The sequence below is a fragment of the Enoplosus armatus genome, chromosome 8 (genome assembly GCF_043641665.1).
Source record: "Enoplosus armatus isolate fEnoArm2 chromosome 8, fEnoArm2.hap1, whole genome shotgun sequence".
NCBI lineage: Eukaryota > Metazoa > Chordata > Actinopteri > Centrarchiformes > Enoplosidae > Enoplosus > Enoplosus armatus.
Window position 1 is genome coordinate 343,210 of NC_092187.1, and position 14,796 is coordinate 358,005.

The following is a 14,796-nucleotide window of genomic DNA, read 5'->3' on the forward strand; positions in this document are numbered from 1 at the left end:
TAACACATTGACTCTGTATTCCAACAGAAAGGTAAGCTCATAAGCATAACATAACATAATACAGAATTAGAACCTGTTATGATTCCCAAATTGACCGGCAAGTGTCATAATATGACGAGTCGTGCTAAGCAACGATTGCAGTTAAGCCTCTAATGTTTTGTGATGTTTTTCACATCAGTAGTAGAATACGTGACTTCAAGGAAAAGTCTTGTTTCCTTTCTCATTGTGTGATTTCCAGTGACAGGGAGTGCGCTGTTTCAGACTCTTTCACATCTCAGGTGAGTCAGAATGGCCCAGGGTATACCAGACGAGGTGATGATGAATACTACCCTGATAGAATACTTGGCGGATGTCGCAAAAGATGCAGCGCTTCTGCAGGGTGTCCTAATGAGGATCCAAGAGACCCCCAATTCATCAGAGGTGAGAAGTGAAAACACAGGAACTTTTTGCTGACCTGCACAGACTATGATAATATTATACATAACATAATATTAAAGTAGCATTGCCATGGCATGAAACATAGTCTGCCAATTCTGAGACCTTCTCTGCATAATTCAGTACATCTTACAACAGCTGTCACTCTCATGGTGAAACCTGTGAGAAGAAAAGAGATGCAGTAGGTGCACAGTAATCTCTTGGACAGCATGACGTGAATAGGAAGAATAGCCAAACAAAGATTAGTAAGAGAGAGAAATAAGAAGTGACCAGAAGAGAGAGGATGAACAGTTGACCTGTGTCAGGATTAGAAAATGATACTACTACTTACAACTAATAGACCATGGGTGTCAAACTCTGGCCCGTGGGCCAAATTTGGCCCGCAGTGTTATTATATTTGGCCTGCGAGGCAATATAAAATTAATATTAGAGCTGGCCCGCCGGTACAGAACAGCGCATTCACCGCTAATACTACAAATCCCATAATGCTCTGCTCTTGTTTTGGCGCGTCAATCAGGACAGGACCCAGACATGCCCTCTACTCTGTGTCAGTAGCGATCTGTTCTTCGGCAGGAAAGCCCCCTCGTTCAATATTGAGGGTTTCCTCAGCTCAGAGCCTGAGCCCAGACATTGATGAACTAGCATCCAAGAAAAGATGCCAGGTATCAGAATCAGAATCAGAATCAGAAATACTTTATTGATCCCCGGGGGGAAATTGTACAGCACCGGTGCTCCCATTCCAGAGTAGGAAAATAGCATAATTTAGAACTAAAGGTATGTACAATATATAAAAATAAGAAATAGAAAATAAAAAATATACACATTTACAGCATTTAAGTGAAGTGAGGTAAAAAAAAATATATATATACAGTAACAATGTATATATATGTATGGATGTGTTGCACTGTATCTGGCTTGGGCACATCAGATTAGATCAGTGTGTTGCAAACTGAGCAGTAATTAACGTTTTCTTTATGCACTTTTTCTTGCTACTCCAAGGCTTGAATGGTTGGTTCATTCATTATTGTTATTTTATTTTCAAATTTATTAGCCTGTGGAAAAAGTTTATTTTGATATTTACCTCAGAAGGCTGCAAATAGAAAAAAAACATACAATTTCTATTTAAATTTTATTTAATATGCCATTGATATGTTTTTTTTATTTGAAATTCGATTTTGCATGTCTTCACTATTAAGTTACATAAGCGTTGCTTGTTCCATATTCAATGTTAAAGCAAAACTTGTTTGGGTCCATATTAAAGGTTCATTTATTCAACGTTGGCCCGTGGCTTTGTTTAATTTTAAATTTTGGCCCACTGTGTATTTGAGTTTGACACCCCTGTAATAGACCATTGTGAACAAGCAGAATTCTGCTGGACTGTAATTTTAAGTTTGTAACTGGTGGCAACATTCACCACATAACTAACTAACTAACATAACTAACAGTGGTTAGTTACAGTAAAAGTAAATACATCTACAAAGAAGGTATTTAATTTTCACAGACAGAGAAACATTGGTTGATTTTGGTCATGATTGCCTTCACTAATCAGCATGGAAAAGGTTGGTTTGTAGCTTCACGTGAACTTTTTGTCATTTTCAACAATAAATAATGTATATAAATATGCCATCTCAAGCCATAGCCCCTTTCAGACATGCACACCGTTATGTAAATGTGGTGGCAATTTTACATGTTGTCTGAATCACTTTAACGTAAGACTCACAATGGCAATGTTGCTAGTTAGGACCTAGTAAAATGTTCGTAGCACAAGTCCGAATTGAATGCTGTCAGATTAAAGTAAAGGCTGCAGGAGCACAAGGTTCAATACACTGAGAGAGAATAAAAATGTGCGTCTTGTTGCACCTTAAGAACACTGTAATAAATCAATCAAGTAGCATCTCTTATGCACAAAGGGAATAAGAATTGTTTGCCTAATAAGGGCAAAATAAATATTGGCACGTTCACTGTGTTTGCTGTTTTGTTAGTGACAGCTGAAGAGAGAGAGAAAGGGGAAGACATGCAGCAAAGGCGTAAGTAAGGGCTCAGCCTTACTGTATGGCACACACTCTACCAGATGAGCTATTGAGGTGCCTCTGAGTGTGCCAATTTTAGATTGTTGTGGAGATTCTTCTGATATCAGATCAGTCGACAAAATGTTTTTTCCCCTCACAATGTTTGAGCTTGTACAACCACAACAGTTATCAGACCAGCAGTCCCTCTCTATGTTTTACATTTTCATTCACGCAAACTGCAATGATGAAACAATTCAGAATCCAGCAAAACGTTTTACACGCAGCATGTGAGCAAACGGCAATCAATTATGAAATTAGGTTTAGGATTAGGGGTTTTGAAATTTTATTGGTGGATCCATTGTGAAAAGCAGTGGTGGTGCACTCACGATGGTCAATAATTAAGTCTTTGACGGCAGAATACTTTTAAAATCCATCACTAAAGCCATTCCTGTTGAAACAGGCATGTTCAATGTGAAGTCATGTTAGGAATTTGTTCTGCTTTAGGGCACAGGATTTGGGACAGATCTTTATTAAGCCTGTCTTTGCAATCACAGGGAATTTTAGCCCAAATGCATTATGCATTTCATTCCTCACATTCCATGTCCAGTGCTTGTGTTTGTTGATGAATTGGTTTTTGGTGTCAGCATTCTTTCTTTTTAACAACTTGTTTTGCAGTTGGTGACCTATGCTCCATTCACACTCTTCCCTACACCTATGCCTAAGGCTGTGTTCCTCCAGGCTCTGGCAGTGCAAACTCACTACAACACACTGGTGGATAAGATCACCCAGGATCCAGACTTTCTACAAGAGGCTCTTGCTAGGTAGCATATGAGCATCCTCAGTAGTTTAAAAATGTGGCTATACTGTGTCGTTTCAAGTAGCAGTATAGCATGCCAAGACAATACTTCTAAAGATCACATTATATTTCTGAGTGAATCTGTAGCAACGAATGTAACATTTTGAATAAGTGGTTTTCAGGATTTTAAAAGAGTGACATTCTTTGTTTTTAGCACCATTGCAGTGGATGATTTCACTGCACGGTTGTTCAGGATCCACCAACAAATCCTAAAAGAGGGGAGGTCTCAGGTATGTATAAAAAAAAAAGAGGTCAAATTACTGACCCTGGCACTTTCAAGATTATCAGTTGTTTTGGGCTCAGAGGCTGCATAAGAGTAATTTGTTTGCATTTATAATAATGCAAAAATAGTACTAAGAAATCATAAAAAAAAGATGGAGGATATTTAGAACGAATACATTTATTAGCTTAAGTCATGCTTTAGAAATGTAAACCAGCAAGTGTGGCTCAATTCATCGAAATACATAGCAACCGAAATATAATGTTGCTTGCCAGACAAGTAACATTTATGATTTATATATTAGAATTCAAGATGAATAGTTGTGTTCTCTGCCATTGCAATATAGTAGAACAAATACAAGGAAGAATGGACACAGAAAACTGGAGACAATCTTGCGATGGGGTCACACCAGTCGTGACGCTCGTCAACATGTCGACGCTCATACTCATGGGTTGGACCACACCCACATACTAACATACTGGAATACAGTGATTCTCAACTTTCAATTCAATTCAATTTGTTTATATAGCCCCAATCATAACAGAAGTTATCTCAGGGCACTTTTCATATAGAGCAGGAACATAGAGCGGCACAATACAAGTTCCACGCAGAGAAGTAATAATATATGTTTTTCCTTGTTCCCAGCCTATTGTGTTGGGTCTCAATCGGTCCGACTACATGCTGGACCAGAGAGAGGATGGGTCGTCGTCTCTGAAGCAGATAGAGATCAACACCTTTGCTGCCAGTTTTGGAGGTCTCTCATCACGCATGCCAGATGTACACCGGTAAGTCAGTCATTAGCATACCACCCATAGACTTTGCTATTTATGAAGTGTGATGAAAATGATAAGGTTAGTGGCGCAACTAAATACCATTATGCCATTTTTTATGGCTGGTGATAAAAAAAAAAGTGTCATCTGTTGGTGATCAGCATTTTTCACGCAAAACGGGTTCCCCCAGGCAGGTTCCCACCTAGAGTCTGGTTCTGCTCGAGGTTTCTGTCTCTTAAAAGGATGTTTTTCCTTGCCACTGTCACCATAGGGCTTGCTCATGGTGGGAACTGTTGGGTCTCTGTAATAACATTATAAAGAGTCGGTCTAGACCTGCTCTATTTGTAAAGTGCCATGAGATGACCTTTGTTGTGATTTGGCGCTATATAAATAAAATCTAATTGAACCATTTCATACAGTTTGATTGCCCCTTTAGGCAGCTTCTTTTCCAGTGTAGCATTAATACCACTTAATAAAGGCGGTACCAAAAAACATGTAGCGATAAGTAATAAGCCTCAAAGGAGCATTTCTTATATTGTTGTATTATTTATACCAAATAACAATTCAACTTGCTTTAAATTCACCTCGGGGCACCATCCTTAGAAAAGGGAGAACAATAGCCAATTCATTAATTCAGTCTCAGCTCTGGAGGTTGCTACTAGGTTCTACTTGTGTACAGTAACCGTAATACTTCATACACACATAATCAAGTTCTTTATAAATGTTATTAAACTACACACACACCTAATAACTGTCCTGCAGGGCCTGTTTTCTGACCCAGAGGACATGTGAACAGCAGAATCAGGAAAGGTTCACTCCTTTCTCATCACGCTACACCTGTGTTAAAAACCTGTGCTCTCTTATCGACGGCATAAAATCTTTTGCCTAGCCAAACTAAAGTGTTTTGTTGCTTTAATTAAAATGAAGAAATAACTGACTAAAATGAAGTGCAGTCAGAAAGTAATAACCGTCTTGCTCGACAGACACATCCTTAAGGTGGCTGGCCGACTGGAAGAGAGCCAGCACATCCTCGACAACAACCCTGCAGCTGGTCTGGCCAGGGCTGTTGCCAAAGCCTGGGAGCTCTATGGATCAGAGAGGTGGGAATTAAGTACATCCACTGAATTCAGCCTTATGAAACTACATGTCGTTGCCTAATGGATGTCCTTACTTTTTTCACTCACTGTTCCCTTTACTCAGCTTAATATCAAGTGCTGGATACAGTACTGACCAATTTAATTCATCTCCTTAAAAAGTGTATTTTCCTGTGAAGGTGTTACAGGAAAGCAAAAGTGATTAAGCCTTTAATCAAAATAGAACAAACACATTTTGCTCATGCCAGTTGAAAGGGAGATTCTTTGAGTTGAAATCAGTCACACCACACAACAATTCTTTAGGCTGGTTTTATTCACACGTCTGGTCAGATTCTGGGGGTACTTTGTTGACTACAGATACATACAATATAAACCTGGTCTTCCTTTGTCCTCGAGTAAACAAACTCCAAGTGACAAGGGTCCACTGCCTTCTTTGTCCAGAGTGATAACAGATGTTCTTCGTCTAGCTTTCCGCCAACTCACCCGGGGACCCTCTTAGTCCCTGTATATACCATAGGGGAGGAGTTACATAAGCTAACGAAGGATATGTAAAATACATTAAAGTTAATATGATTATTATGAGAATACAAAAGCATATTAAATGTGGTCACAAAACCATCAACTATCAAGTCAAGAGTAAAAACGTCTTGCTGGTAGAATATTCAAACTCTGCTTCTTAAATACCAGCTGCATCATACCAAAACGATAAACTAATAGTGGATGGACACCATCCAGTCTGTCCAGTAGAATAGGATCTCTGCTGATGTTGGGACACCTTTTGGCATTATGTAGTTGGAAGCATGGGCATAAAGCTACCATATGTCGCTGACGATCACATGTAACACCAGACTGACTTAACTGCAAGGCCTGATTCTGAGTTGATTTTAGAAAGCAATGTATTAAGAAATTCGGTATTATTTTCAATTGGTTGAAATTATAGTTGATCAAAACAGTTTTTCAGGAGCAGTTGTTGTCATTACAGAGCAGTCGTCATGTTCTTGGTGGAAGAGAGCCAGAGGAACATCTTTGACCAGCGATACATTGAGAACGAACTATGGAAGAGGTATGTGTGAAAAATAACCGGTTTGAAATTGTCAGATCCTTTTGGAATCATGCCTTCGAGCTTATCGATTCCTTTTATCGATTCAGGCTGTTTTCTACTCTGTTTCTAACACTGTGTTCAGACTCAGAGATAATAAAATGAGGGATGTCCCGAGCCAAGCATTTTGCTCCATATGTCAGTAAAAATTATAGTGGGTGAATGTGAGAAATTAACTGGTATGTTGTTCGGTTGCACCATCAACGTGAGAACAACAGAAACAGCTTGGAGTGAGAAAATGAGTGCAGACCGTGAGGACATTGTTAATAAGAAAGGACAGGTCACCTCGCGAGTATACTTTCTCCAGCGCTGGCAGAGGGCTAAAACGAAGTGTGGAGAGAGAGTTAAGTAAGTAAGTTAAATGATTAATGGTTAAATTGAACCTTTTTCTCCTGCTCTTTAATAAAATAGGTCATTAACATTTTTCAATATCTACTGAAATAAACACCCAGGTTGGCAGACAGATGCAGTAAGCGACTGCAACAAAGCTGTTATCTCTCCTTCGCTTCGACCAACGGCAAAAAGTAATCCGTCTTATCTTTAGCAGATCACGTCACATTCTGTCTGTTCATTTTTTATCCATATCATATCAATAATTTAAGATGATCAGCTTTATAGTTTTGATTCAGGACCTTCAGTATTTGGATCAAGTAGCTCGTGAAAAACACGGTGGGCCAAATTTAGAAGGCTACAGCTATTTCAATGTGTCAGATTCCTATTTAATCAACGTTTATGTAAATACATCCTAAGTATCAGATCGGACTTGGTATCGGCAGGTACTCAATATTAAAGGACTTGGATCGGGAACAGGGCCAAAAATACTTTATCAGGGCAACCCTAAATAAAACAGTTGCGTTGAAAACCTGTGTAAGCCTACTTTTTTCCACACAAAAAATTTATCATGAATTGATAAGGGAATCGATAAAGACTCAGATTGATAAGCTGAATCAATCATGGTATTGGTATGAATAAAATCTATCAATAAAATCAATTCCCATCCTTATGTGCTAGTACCGAGGCGCTGTTTTTAAAGAAGTAAGCCGTTCCCCTATAGCTTTAGCCAACATTATATTTGATGTGAAAATAAAAATAATAAAATATTTTATGGAAAACGTATGCCACTGTGTCCCTTTCCCTGATGCCCCCTGAACAAGTGGAATATGTTGATTCACATTTAGTTTCCATTATCTTGTAATGCCTCCTTTTGCATTTTCAATCATGTGAACAGTTAGTTCACCATGCAGTTTGAAATGGACATCCAGGTAGTTGACCTGTATTGTGTATGGTGTGAAACATTGTGCTTATTGTAACCAGCACACTGTTGTGTGTCATTGTGTTTCAGAAACATTCCCACAATAAGAAAGCGGTTTGACAACATTTGTAAAACAGGGTCCCTTGATCAGGACAAGAGGCTGTTTGTGTGAGTCTGTTGCTGTTAATACATTTGTATAAATTGTATTATTCATTCATTTAAACCACATGTTATACATAGCAGTAATATGTAGGATGAGTTGTACTTACTGTGCATTTATATTACTCTCTTTTCAGTGATGGTCAAGAGGTTGCAGTGGTGTACTTCAGGAATGGCTACATGCCTCAGAACTACGTTTCTGAACAGGTCTCGATTTAAATCTTTATTCTATTTCTAGAAAGTAGACACCACCACCTTTTAAAGGTACTATATATAGTAATGTATATGTATTATTGTGTAAACTCCTTTTATTGCCAATGTGGGAATAGATTGTAACGTAACTTAAAAATTGAGACCTTCACAACCTTTTCGGTTGACTATGATATAATGGTACAAAGCAAAGGTGTATAATAGGGTTGGGCAATTGGATGAATATATATATGTGTATGTATATATATATATATATATATATATATATATATATATATATATATATATATATAGAGAGAGAGAGAGAGAGAGAGAGAGAGAGAGAGAGAGAGAGAGAGAGAGAGAGAGAGAGAGAGAGAGAGAGAGAGAGAGAGAGAGAGAGAGAGAGAGAGAGCAGGGGAAAACAGTGTGTAACATCAGAATATTTTCACATTTAAATCTGTGGATTAATGGTTTATTTTGACCAAAACAAAATTGGTGATTGTTGGAACAGTGGAAAGACTTACCGAGACAGTTTTGGTGAGTTTTAGTTTGTTTCCGTCAAGTTTGAGTAAGTGTGTTTTTAGATGCATTAACAAGGCAATTAACCTAGTCTTAGTTCGGTGAAAGACAGAAACTTGAATTGTCTCCCACACTTTGAGAATTTACTTGTTCCTGAACAACTGCAGCTTGTGCTGGTTAATACAGGGCAGGCACAACGGACTGGCTGACATGCACACCTGAAGGCACATTGTAGTGGGGCTCAAGCACTTTAACCACATGCTTAAATGCCCTCGTAAATGTCATGTTTGAAGCGTTTCCACAGACAGACCCAACTTCAGTTGAACAATGTCGGCACAAAGTAACAGTGAAGGATTGCTACTATGGTTGCTACAGTTGAGAGACTACAACTGGTGCGCTGCCAAAACGTCCTGGTAAAATCGTGCTCTAGAATCTTTTGTTCCTGAAGGTCCGCTGGTCTGTGTGCATCATGAAATTACAATTGCACATCTTGATTGGGGAAAAAAAAAAGTTTGAATTTTATCTACCTGGGCGTCCAAGTAGTGCCTATGTAGAGGAAACACTGACTGAATTCAAAATGTATGCAGTTGTATTTTTCTGTTTAATAAGGAAAGTAGGTGTGAGAGTATTTAATTTGACATTTTGTGAGTTTTGTGGAGCGTAGCGAACTCGCCGATTGCTGAAACTTTGGGGTGTCGCCGAGCCAATGGTCCAAATAAAATAGTTTGAAGTTATAGTTTGAAGCACAATGCACACTGTTACTATTCCTCAGGCTTATTGTTATTGGTGTGCAAGTAGAAACTAAATGGTACTACTGTCATGATTCAATTGCATTGTATCATATGGCATGCTATTGCACTGCATTGTAATGTATTGAGGCAGGTCTAAATCCAGTTGTGTTGAATCATTGGCTAATTAAAATGTACTGGAACTATCAGAATTCTTGCCAGAAGGGGAGAAACACATTTGTCTTTTTTGAATTGTAGACTTGGGATGCTCGTCTTCTGATGGAGCGCTCTCTGGCCATAAAGTGTCCAGATATCAGTACTCACCTGGCTGGAACCAAGAAGGTCCAGCAGATGCTTACCAGACCTGGGGTTCTGGAGAAATTCTTCCCCGACCAGCCCCAAATAGTGGAGCAGATCAGAGCAACGTTCGCTGGCCTATACACTCTAGACATGGTGAGAAAATAACATGCACTACACAGGTGTTTCAATGTTTTTATTGTAGAGTTGTATGTAAGCCACACGACTACATCACATCATCAAATATTGACATGAGGTTAAACTAAGGTTGTACAACTTGAAAGTGTGTGCTGCTGGTGCTTCAATTTACTCATGTTCAGGGACCAGGGAAGTTTTTCTACATTCGTGAGATAGAATGACTTCATTCTTTCACCAGACTGTCCCAACTGTTAGTGCCAAGGCACCACCTTATGGTGGCCACATTGACCTACAACATATTCTTGGCTCTATTACATATTTGCTTTTGCACTGAAAATGCATACAGAAAACGTTAAAGTGAAATTGTTGCATTCTAATGCTGTTTCTAAACCTGTTTCTTTGTTGTTGTTGCATTTAGGGACCAGAGGGTGACAAAACGGTAGTAATGGCTTTGGCAGCACCAGACCGGTTTGTCCTGAAGCCTCAGCGAGAGGGAGGAGGTACAATGAGAGAAAAGTCTTTTGAAATTAATTTCAACATTCTGCAAATCCTAAATCCACTGCCACATTGGTCACCATATTTTAAACCAGGAGACTTTGAAATGTCAGTAAGTCCATGGTAGTGTATGTCGCAGTTACTACCGCGAACAGCACTGAAGGTTTTGTTTGAAAGGTCCACATGTTGAAGCTATCCTACCAAAGCAGTAAGAACTAGTATGCAGCTTTTGTTGACAGTTGATCAGAGAGCTTTTTCAAGGCAAGTTTAAATCATGTTTGAAGTATTTTGAGACAAGCTCACGTCAAGTCTTACGTTTGTCAGATCAAGTCTCGAGTCAAGTCACAAAATATATAAGCAGAGGATGGACGTTGATACTAATTGGCTGCTGAAACTGATTTATTATTGCTGAATTACCACTGTGACAGACAGAAACAGTCATATTGATCATTTAAAATCTGGAAAAAGCAGCCAGCCTCCGTCCTCCAAAGGTAATGACTTCCTGAAGTCTTGTCATCACTTTGAGGTTACCAGGCAACCAGCTGAGACTGCAGGAAGTCACTGTACCCAGCCAAGAAATAGTTCAGCGCCTAGAAGGGGTAAACCCTATTGAGTCTGTGCCGGTCTTCTTATACTGTGGCTCAAATTGCTGTGAGCTGGAATGAGCTACATGCCAAAACTGGAAATCATGTGCAAATACTTTTGGAAAGGCTACACCTCTCACACGGCAAGTTTGCAGGGAAATTGGCCATTACTCATTGACAATTTGTCCAACCATTATAAATCTTGGTAGATATCTTCAATCCGTGTTTGGGAATAGGCCTGCCAAATCATTTTGAGCCCGTTTATGGCATAAATGTCTATCTCAAATCCCGGTGGACAGAATTTCATCACTTATGTTTCACATTTTCTAGGGGCAAAATCTGAAATGCCATATTGACTGGTGCATGTGGGTGTGCTCAATTTACCAAGAGCTGAAATGAGCTAGAAACGTGAAACTTGGCCCCATAACCAGAAATTATGTGCAAATGTCTCACAAGAAATATGACCCCAATCGGCATGATTGTATATATATATATTTTTTTTTTTACCTTTGACAGAACTGTAACTTCATATGTAGCGTAGAGATAGAGATGAGAGTGGACTCCTCATCTAACTTTGGGCAAGTGAGCGAATATGTTGTTTAACTACTCCTTTAAGGAATTGGAGTTTTAAGTACATCCAGTCTCAAAGCATACAAGTCTAGATTAAGTCTCAATTCTGGTTCTTGATGGTTTTTCCATATTTCTTTATACCATTGTTTTTCTAGGTAACAACATCTATGGATCAGAGATCTGCCAGGTCCTGGAGGGAGTGAAGGAGAGTACAGAGAGGATGGCCTATATTCTGATGGATAAAATCCATCCAACCCCCTTACAGAACTACCTGCTGAGGCGAGACGCTCCTCTCAAAATCACTAACTGTCTCAGTGAGCTGGGAGTGTTTGGAGCGTATGTCAGGTATGTAATCACTATTTCATTGGTATAAAGTGTATTTTGTACATGGATTCTGTGTTATGGGAAGATGGGATCTTTCAATAGAAGTTTTTGTGCTTTCAGGAGTAGTTCATTCTTTTCAGTTTTAACTGCTGTTCAATATCTCAGAAATCCTTCACTGCCAATAAGTACAGAGAGGGTTCTTGATCCTGGTAATCCTCCATCCTCCATCCTCTCCCTCTCTACAGCATTAGCCCCTCAGCCTAGTGTAAGGAAGTGGAGACAAAATCTTTGCTCTGCATAGAGGCACATCCCAAAGTTCAACCAGATTGGGAGGGAGGCCTTTCAAATTTTTCACTTTTCTGGCTGTCAATTATAGCGCCTCTATTGGGTCGATTGAGAGCATATATTTTTTTGTGGGACATTTACACATCATTTTTAGTTCTGGTGCCAAGTTTTATGTCTCTAGCTCATTCCAGCTTACGGCAAATTAAGCAAAGGTAGAATTGTACAAAATTCCTGACTTCCTTCAGAAATGTTCTGGAATTTTTCCTTTGCAACGTCATCATCTTGCTTCGGGAAGATAGAAATATGGTCTCATATAGAACCTGACGGGTTTCTCAGTATCGGCTTATATGTTTTCCGATATGTGCAGATATGAAAACCTAAAACAACGGTCATGTCACTCATGCTTATCATATCTGTTTGCTATATTAGCTAGCTGGCTAACCACGTAGCTATTTTCATACCTTGTGAGTTGAGTGGAAGCTAATGTGTGAGCATCTTAGCCCATTCTGCCTGTACATTATACCACTAATGGGAGTTTAACAGTAACGTTACATGTCTTCACACCAAACTGTTTTGTTTGGGACTCACAGTTTGGTACGCCCTCCAGACTGAATAATTCCAGTTGTTGCATTTATAAAATGTAAAATTTAAAAGTGTGGTTTTTCCACCGGATAACATTTATAGCAGAGGCAGCAGAGAATCATGAGTTAATGTCATTTATTGTTGGCTAAAATCAACGCTGTTTGTCAGAATATATCAGGTAGTATTTTGGTAGCCATATTGTTAGCGAGCAAGCTAAGGTTAGCCAGCTAGCTGTAACTTAGCTACCCTGCATGGATCTGGCATTGGTTGCTTTGTATCGTTAGCTGATGAAGTGATTTGCAAACAGCAGGCTAGACAATTTACCTGCCAGATTAGCCCTGGGAGTCTGGATGAATTAGCTGACATTAGCTTAGCATAACTAAGCACTCGGGAGCACGCATAGCGTCACCTCCTTTGTATTTCCCCAGAAAAAACGTCCTTAACATAGTCACTCCACATGCTGTTATAGGCAACCAAGAAAGCATATAGTTACATATAGTACCTTTTAAGTGTCAGCAGTCGGTCCTGAAGAGACCATATCAACTTGGTGATAAGTCAAGGTGATATGTCAATTTTATGTTCACAAATTGTTTCTGCTATTGCAGGTTTAACTAATAAGTGCAACATAAGTTTACAATTAAGATGCAATAACATCAGTCAGGAGAGTGTACAATCCTTTCCAGTTTGTGAAAATATTTCTACATTTGTATAGTCTTATCTGTCATTTCTCTTTGTTACCTTACAGGCAAGGAAAAGAGCTAGTGATGAACGAGTGTGCGGGTCATCTGCTGAGGACCAAGAGTTCAGAACACTCAGACGGAGGCGTAGCAGCAGGAGTGGCTGTGCTGGACAATCCTCTCCTCATCTGAGAATTTACTTGGCACCTAACAAAAATAAAAATGCACAAATGGACAACAGTGAAATGAAGAAGTGCACTTTTGAGTCACAAAGTTACTTGGGCTGCTACAGCATGAAAATGATGCTGAGCTAATGTCCCACATGAGCAGTGTAGGCTCAGTCGTTGCTCACAACTGTGGAAGATGAAGCATCCACTCCTGTTGGATTCCTGCTATTAGAGGTGATGCAGTAGACAAATGTCTTTGTATTATTTCTAGTGTAGCTTGGTGTTTGTAATTAGCCTATAATACCAATATCGGTTGTTCCCAAAGGATTTGTTATCATTTTTTGATATCATGATGATTCTGCTGTGGAGTGTTGCTCTCAAACACACTCAGGGGCTCAAGTTTAAACAGTAAGTTCATCAAAACATGCCTTAAATGCCCTTATTCTCAATAAATGCTGGAGCCTTCATTTACCTCAAATAAAGAGAGGACTAGTTCTTGATTAGATGCAAACGGTGAAGCCATTAGCTCTAATTTGTCAATTTATAATGGAAATCTCTTGATATTTTTTTTTTATTTTTTTTTTTTATAAAAAAGCCTCATTGTCCTCTTTCAGGGACATAATCACTTTACTGGAACATTTTTGATACACTTTACTGTTCGTTTTGAGTTTGCATTGACAGCAGCCCAACATTGCAAACATGGTAAAATGGGGCTGTGTTGCATGCTTACGTTACTACAACATGTTAGGCTGGGTCCCGTGGACGCAGTTAAGGCATTCTGAGTTACTCACAACATATTGCAGTACAAGGCCCTGATCAGACAGGTCGCTTTTTAGCAGCTTGGGGTGGCTTTTTGTAATTGTTTTCAATGAGAGTGAAGCGTTTTACTTGTAGCTTTTTGCATGTTTTTGCAGGAGCGCCTCGAGTTGGAAAAACTTTAACTCGGATTGGATGACCATCATCAAGGCAAGGCCCGATCCAGCTGGGGGGGGGGGGGGGTGCTCTCACTAGCGGGTCCAGCTGACTTCTCCTCTTTCTGAGGGTGTTGTGTACTTATGTGTGTCTCTGTCTGATCTGGGCCTAATTCAGCACTGCAGCATCCAAACAATCCTCTGACACAGTGTAGACACATAAAGACACAAGCTTCACCGCGTAGCTGTTGTTACAATATAACCTGGCCACACTGTATGTTTTTTACTACGTATACTTGGAAAATTGAATCTTATTAGGCTCTGTAATAGTGCGTTAGCTGACTCTAACCATCTGACTCTCGGAGACCGGACCGAACTTCTGGAGAGAAGTTTGAGGTATGTACAGCTATTGACAAAAATAAATCATTACCAT

At 39.4% G+C, this 14,796-nt stretch overlaps 1 protein-coding gene across 1 annotated transcript; it reads left to right on the plus strand.

The window, feature by feature from the left end:
- The first annotated feature begins 288 nt into the window (after positions 1 to 288).
- Positions 289 to 13,919, plus strand: gss (glutathione synthetase). Its single transcript, XM_070910635.1, has 12 exons — positions 289 to 420; positions 3,120 to 3,265; positions 3,455 to 3,530; positions 4,166 to 4,305; positions 5,274 to 5,390; positions 6,367 to 6,447; positions 7,826 to 7,903; positions 8,032 to 8,101; positions 9,592 to 9,786; positions 10,187 to 10,268; positions 11,573 to 11,762; positions 13,354 to 13,919. Exons 1-12 carry the CDS (start codon positions 289 to 291, stop codon positions 13,475 to 13,477), a joined length of 1,431 nt encoding a protein of 476 aa, XP_070766736.1. The 3' UTR covers positions 13,478 to 13,919.
- The last annotated feature ends 877 nt before the right edge of the window (positions 13,920 to 14,796 follow it).

Bases quoted from the DNA above. Each gene is read 5' to 3' on its own strand.
- gss (XM_070910635.1), top strand. From the start codon at position 289: ATGGCCCAGGGTATACCAGACGAGGTGATGATGAATACTACCCTGATA. The intron at 7,904-8,031 runs GTGAGTCTGTTG...CTCTCTTTTCAG, and splicing joins CAGGACAAGAGGCTGTTTGT to TGATGGTCAAGAGGTTGCAG. The intron at 9,787-10,186 runs GTGAGAAAATAA...TGTTGCATTTAG, and splicing joins GCCTATACACTCTAGACATG to GGACCAGAGGGTGACAAAAC.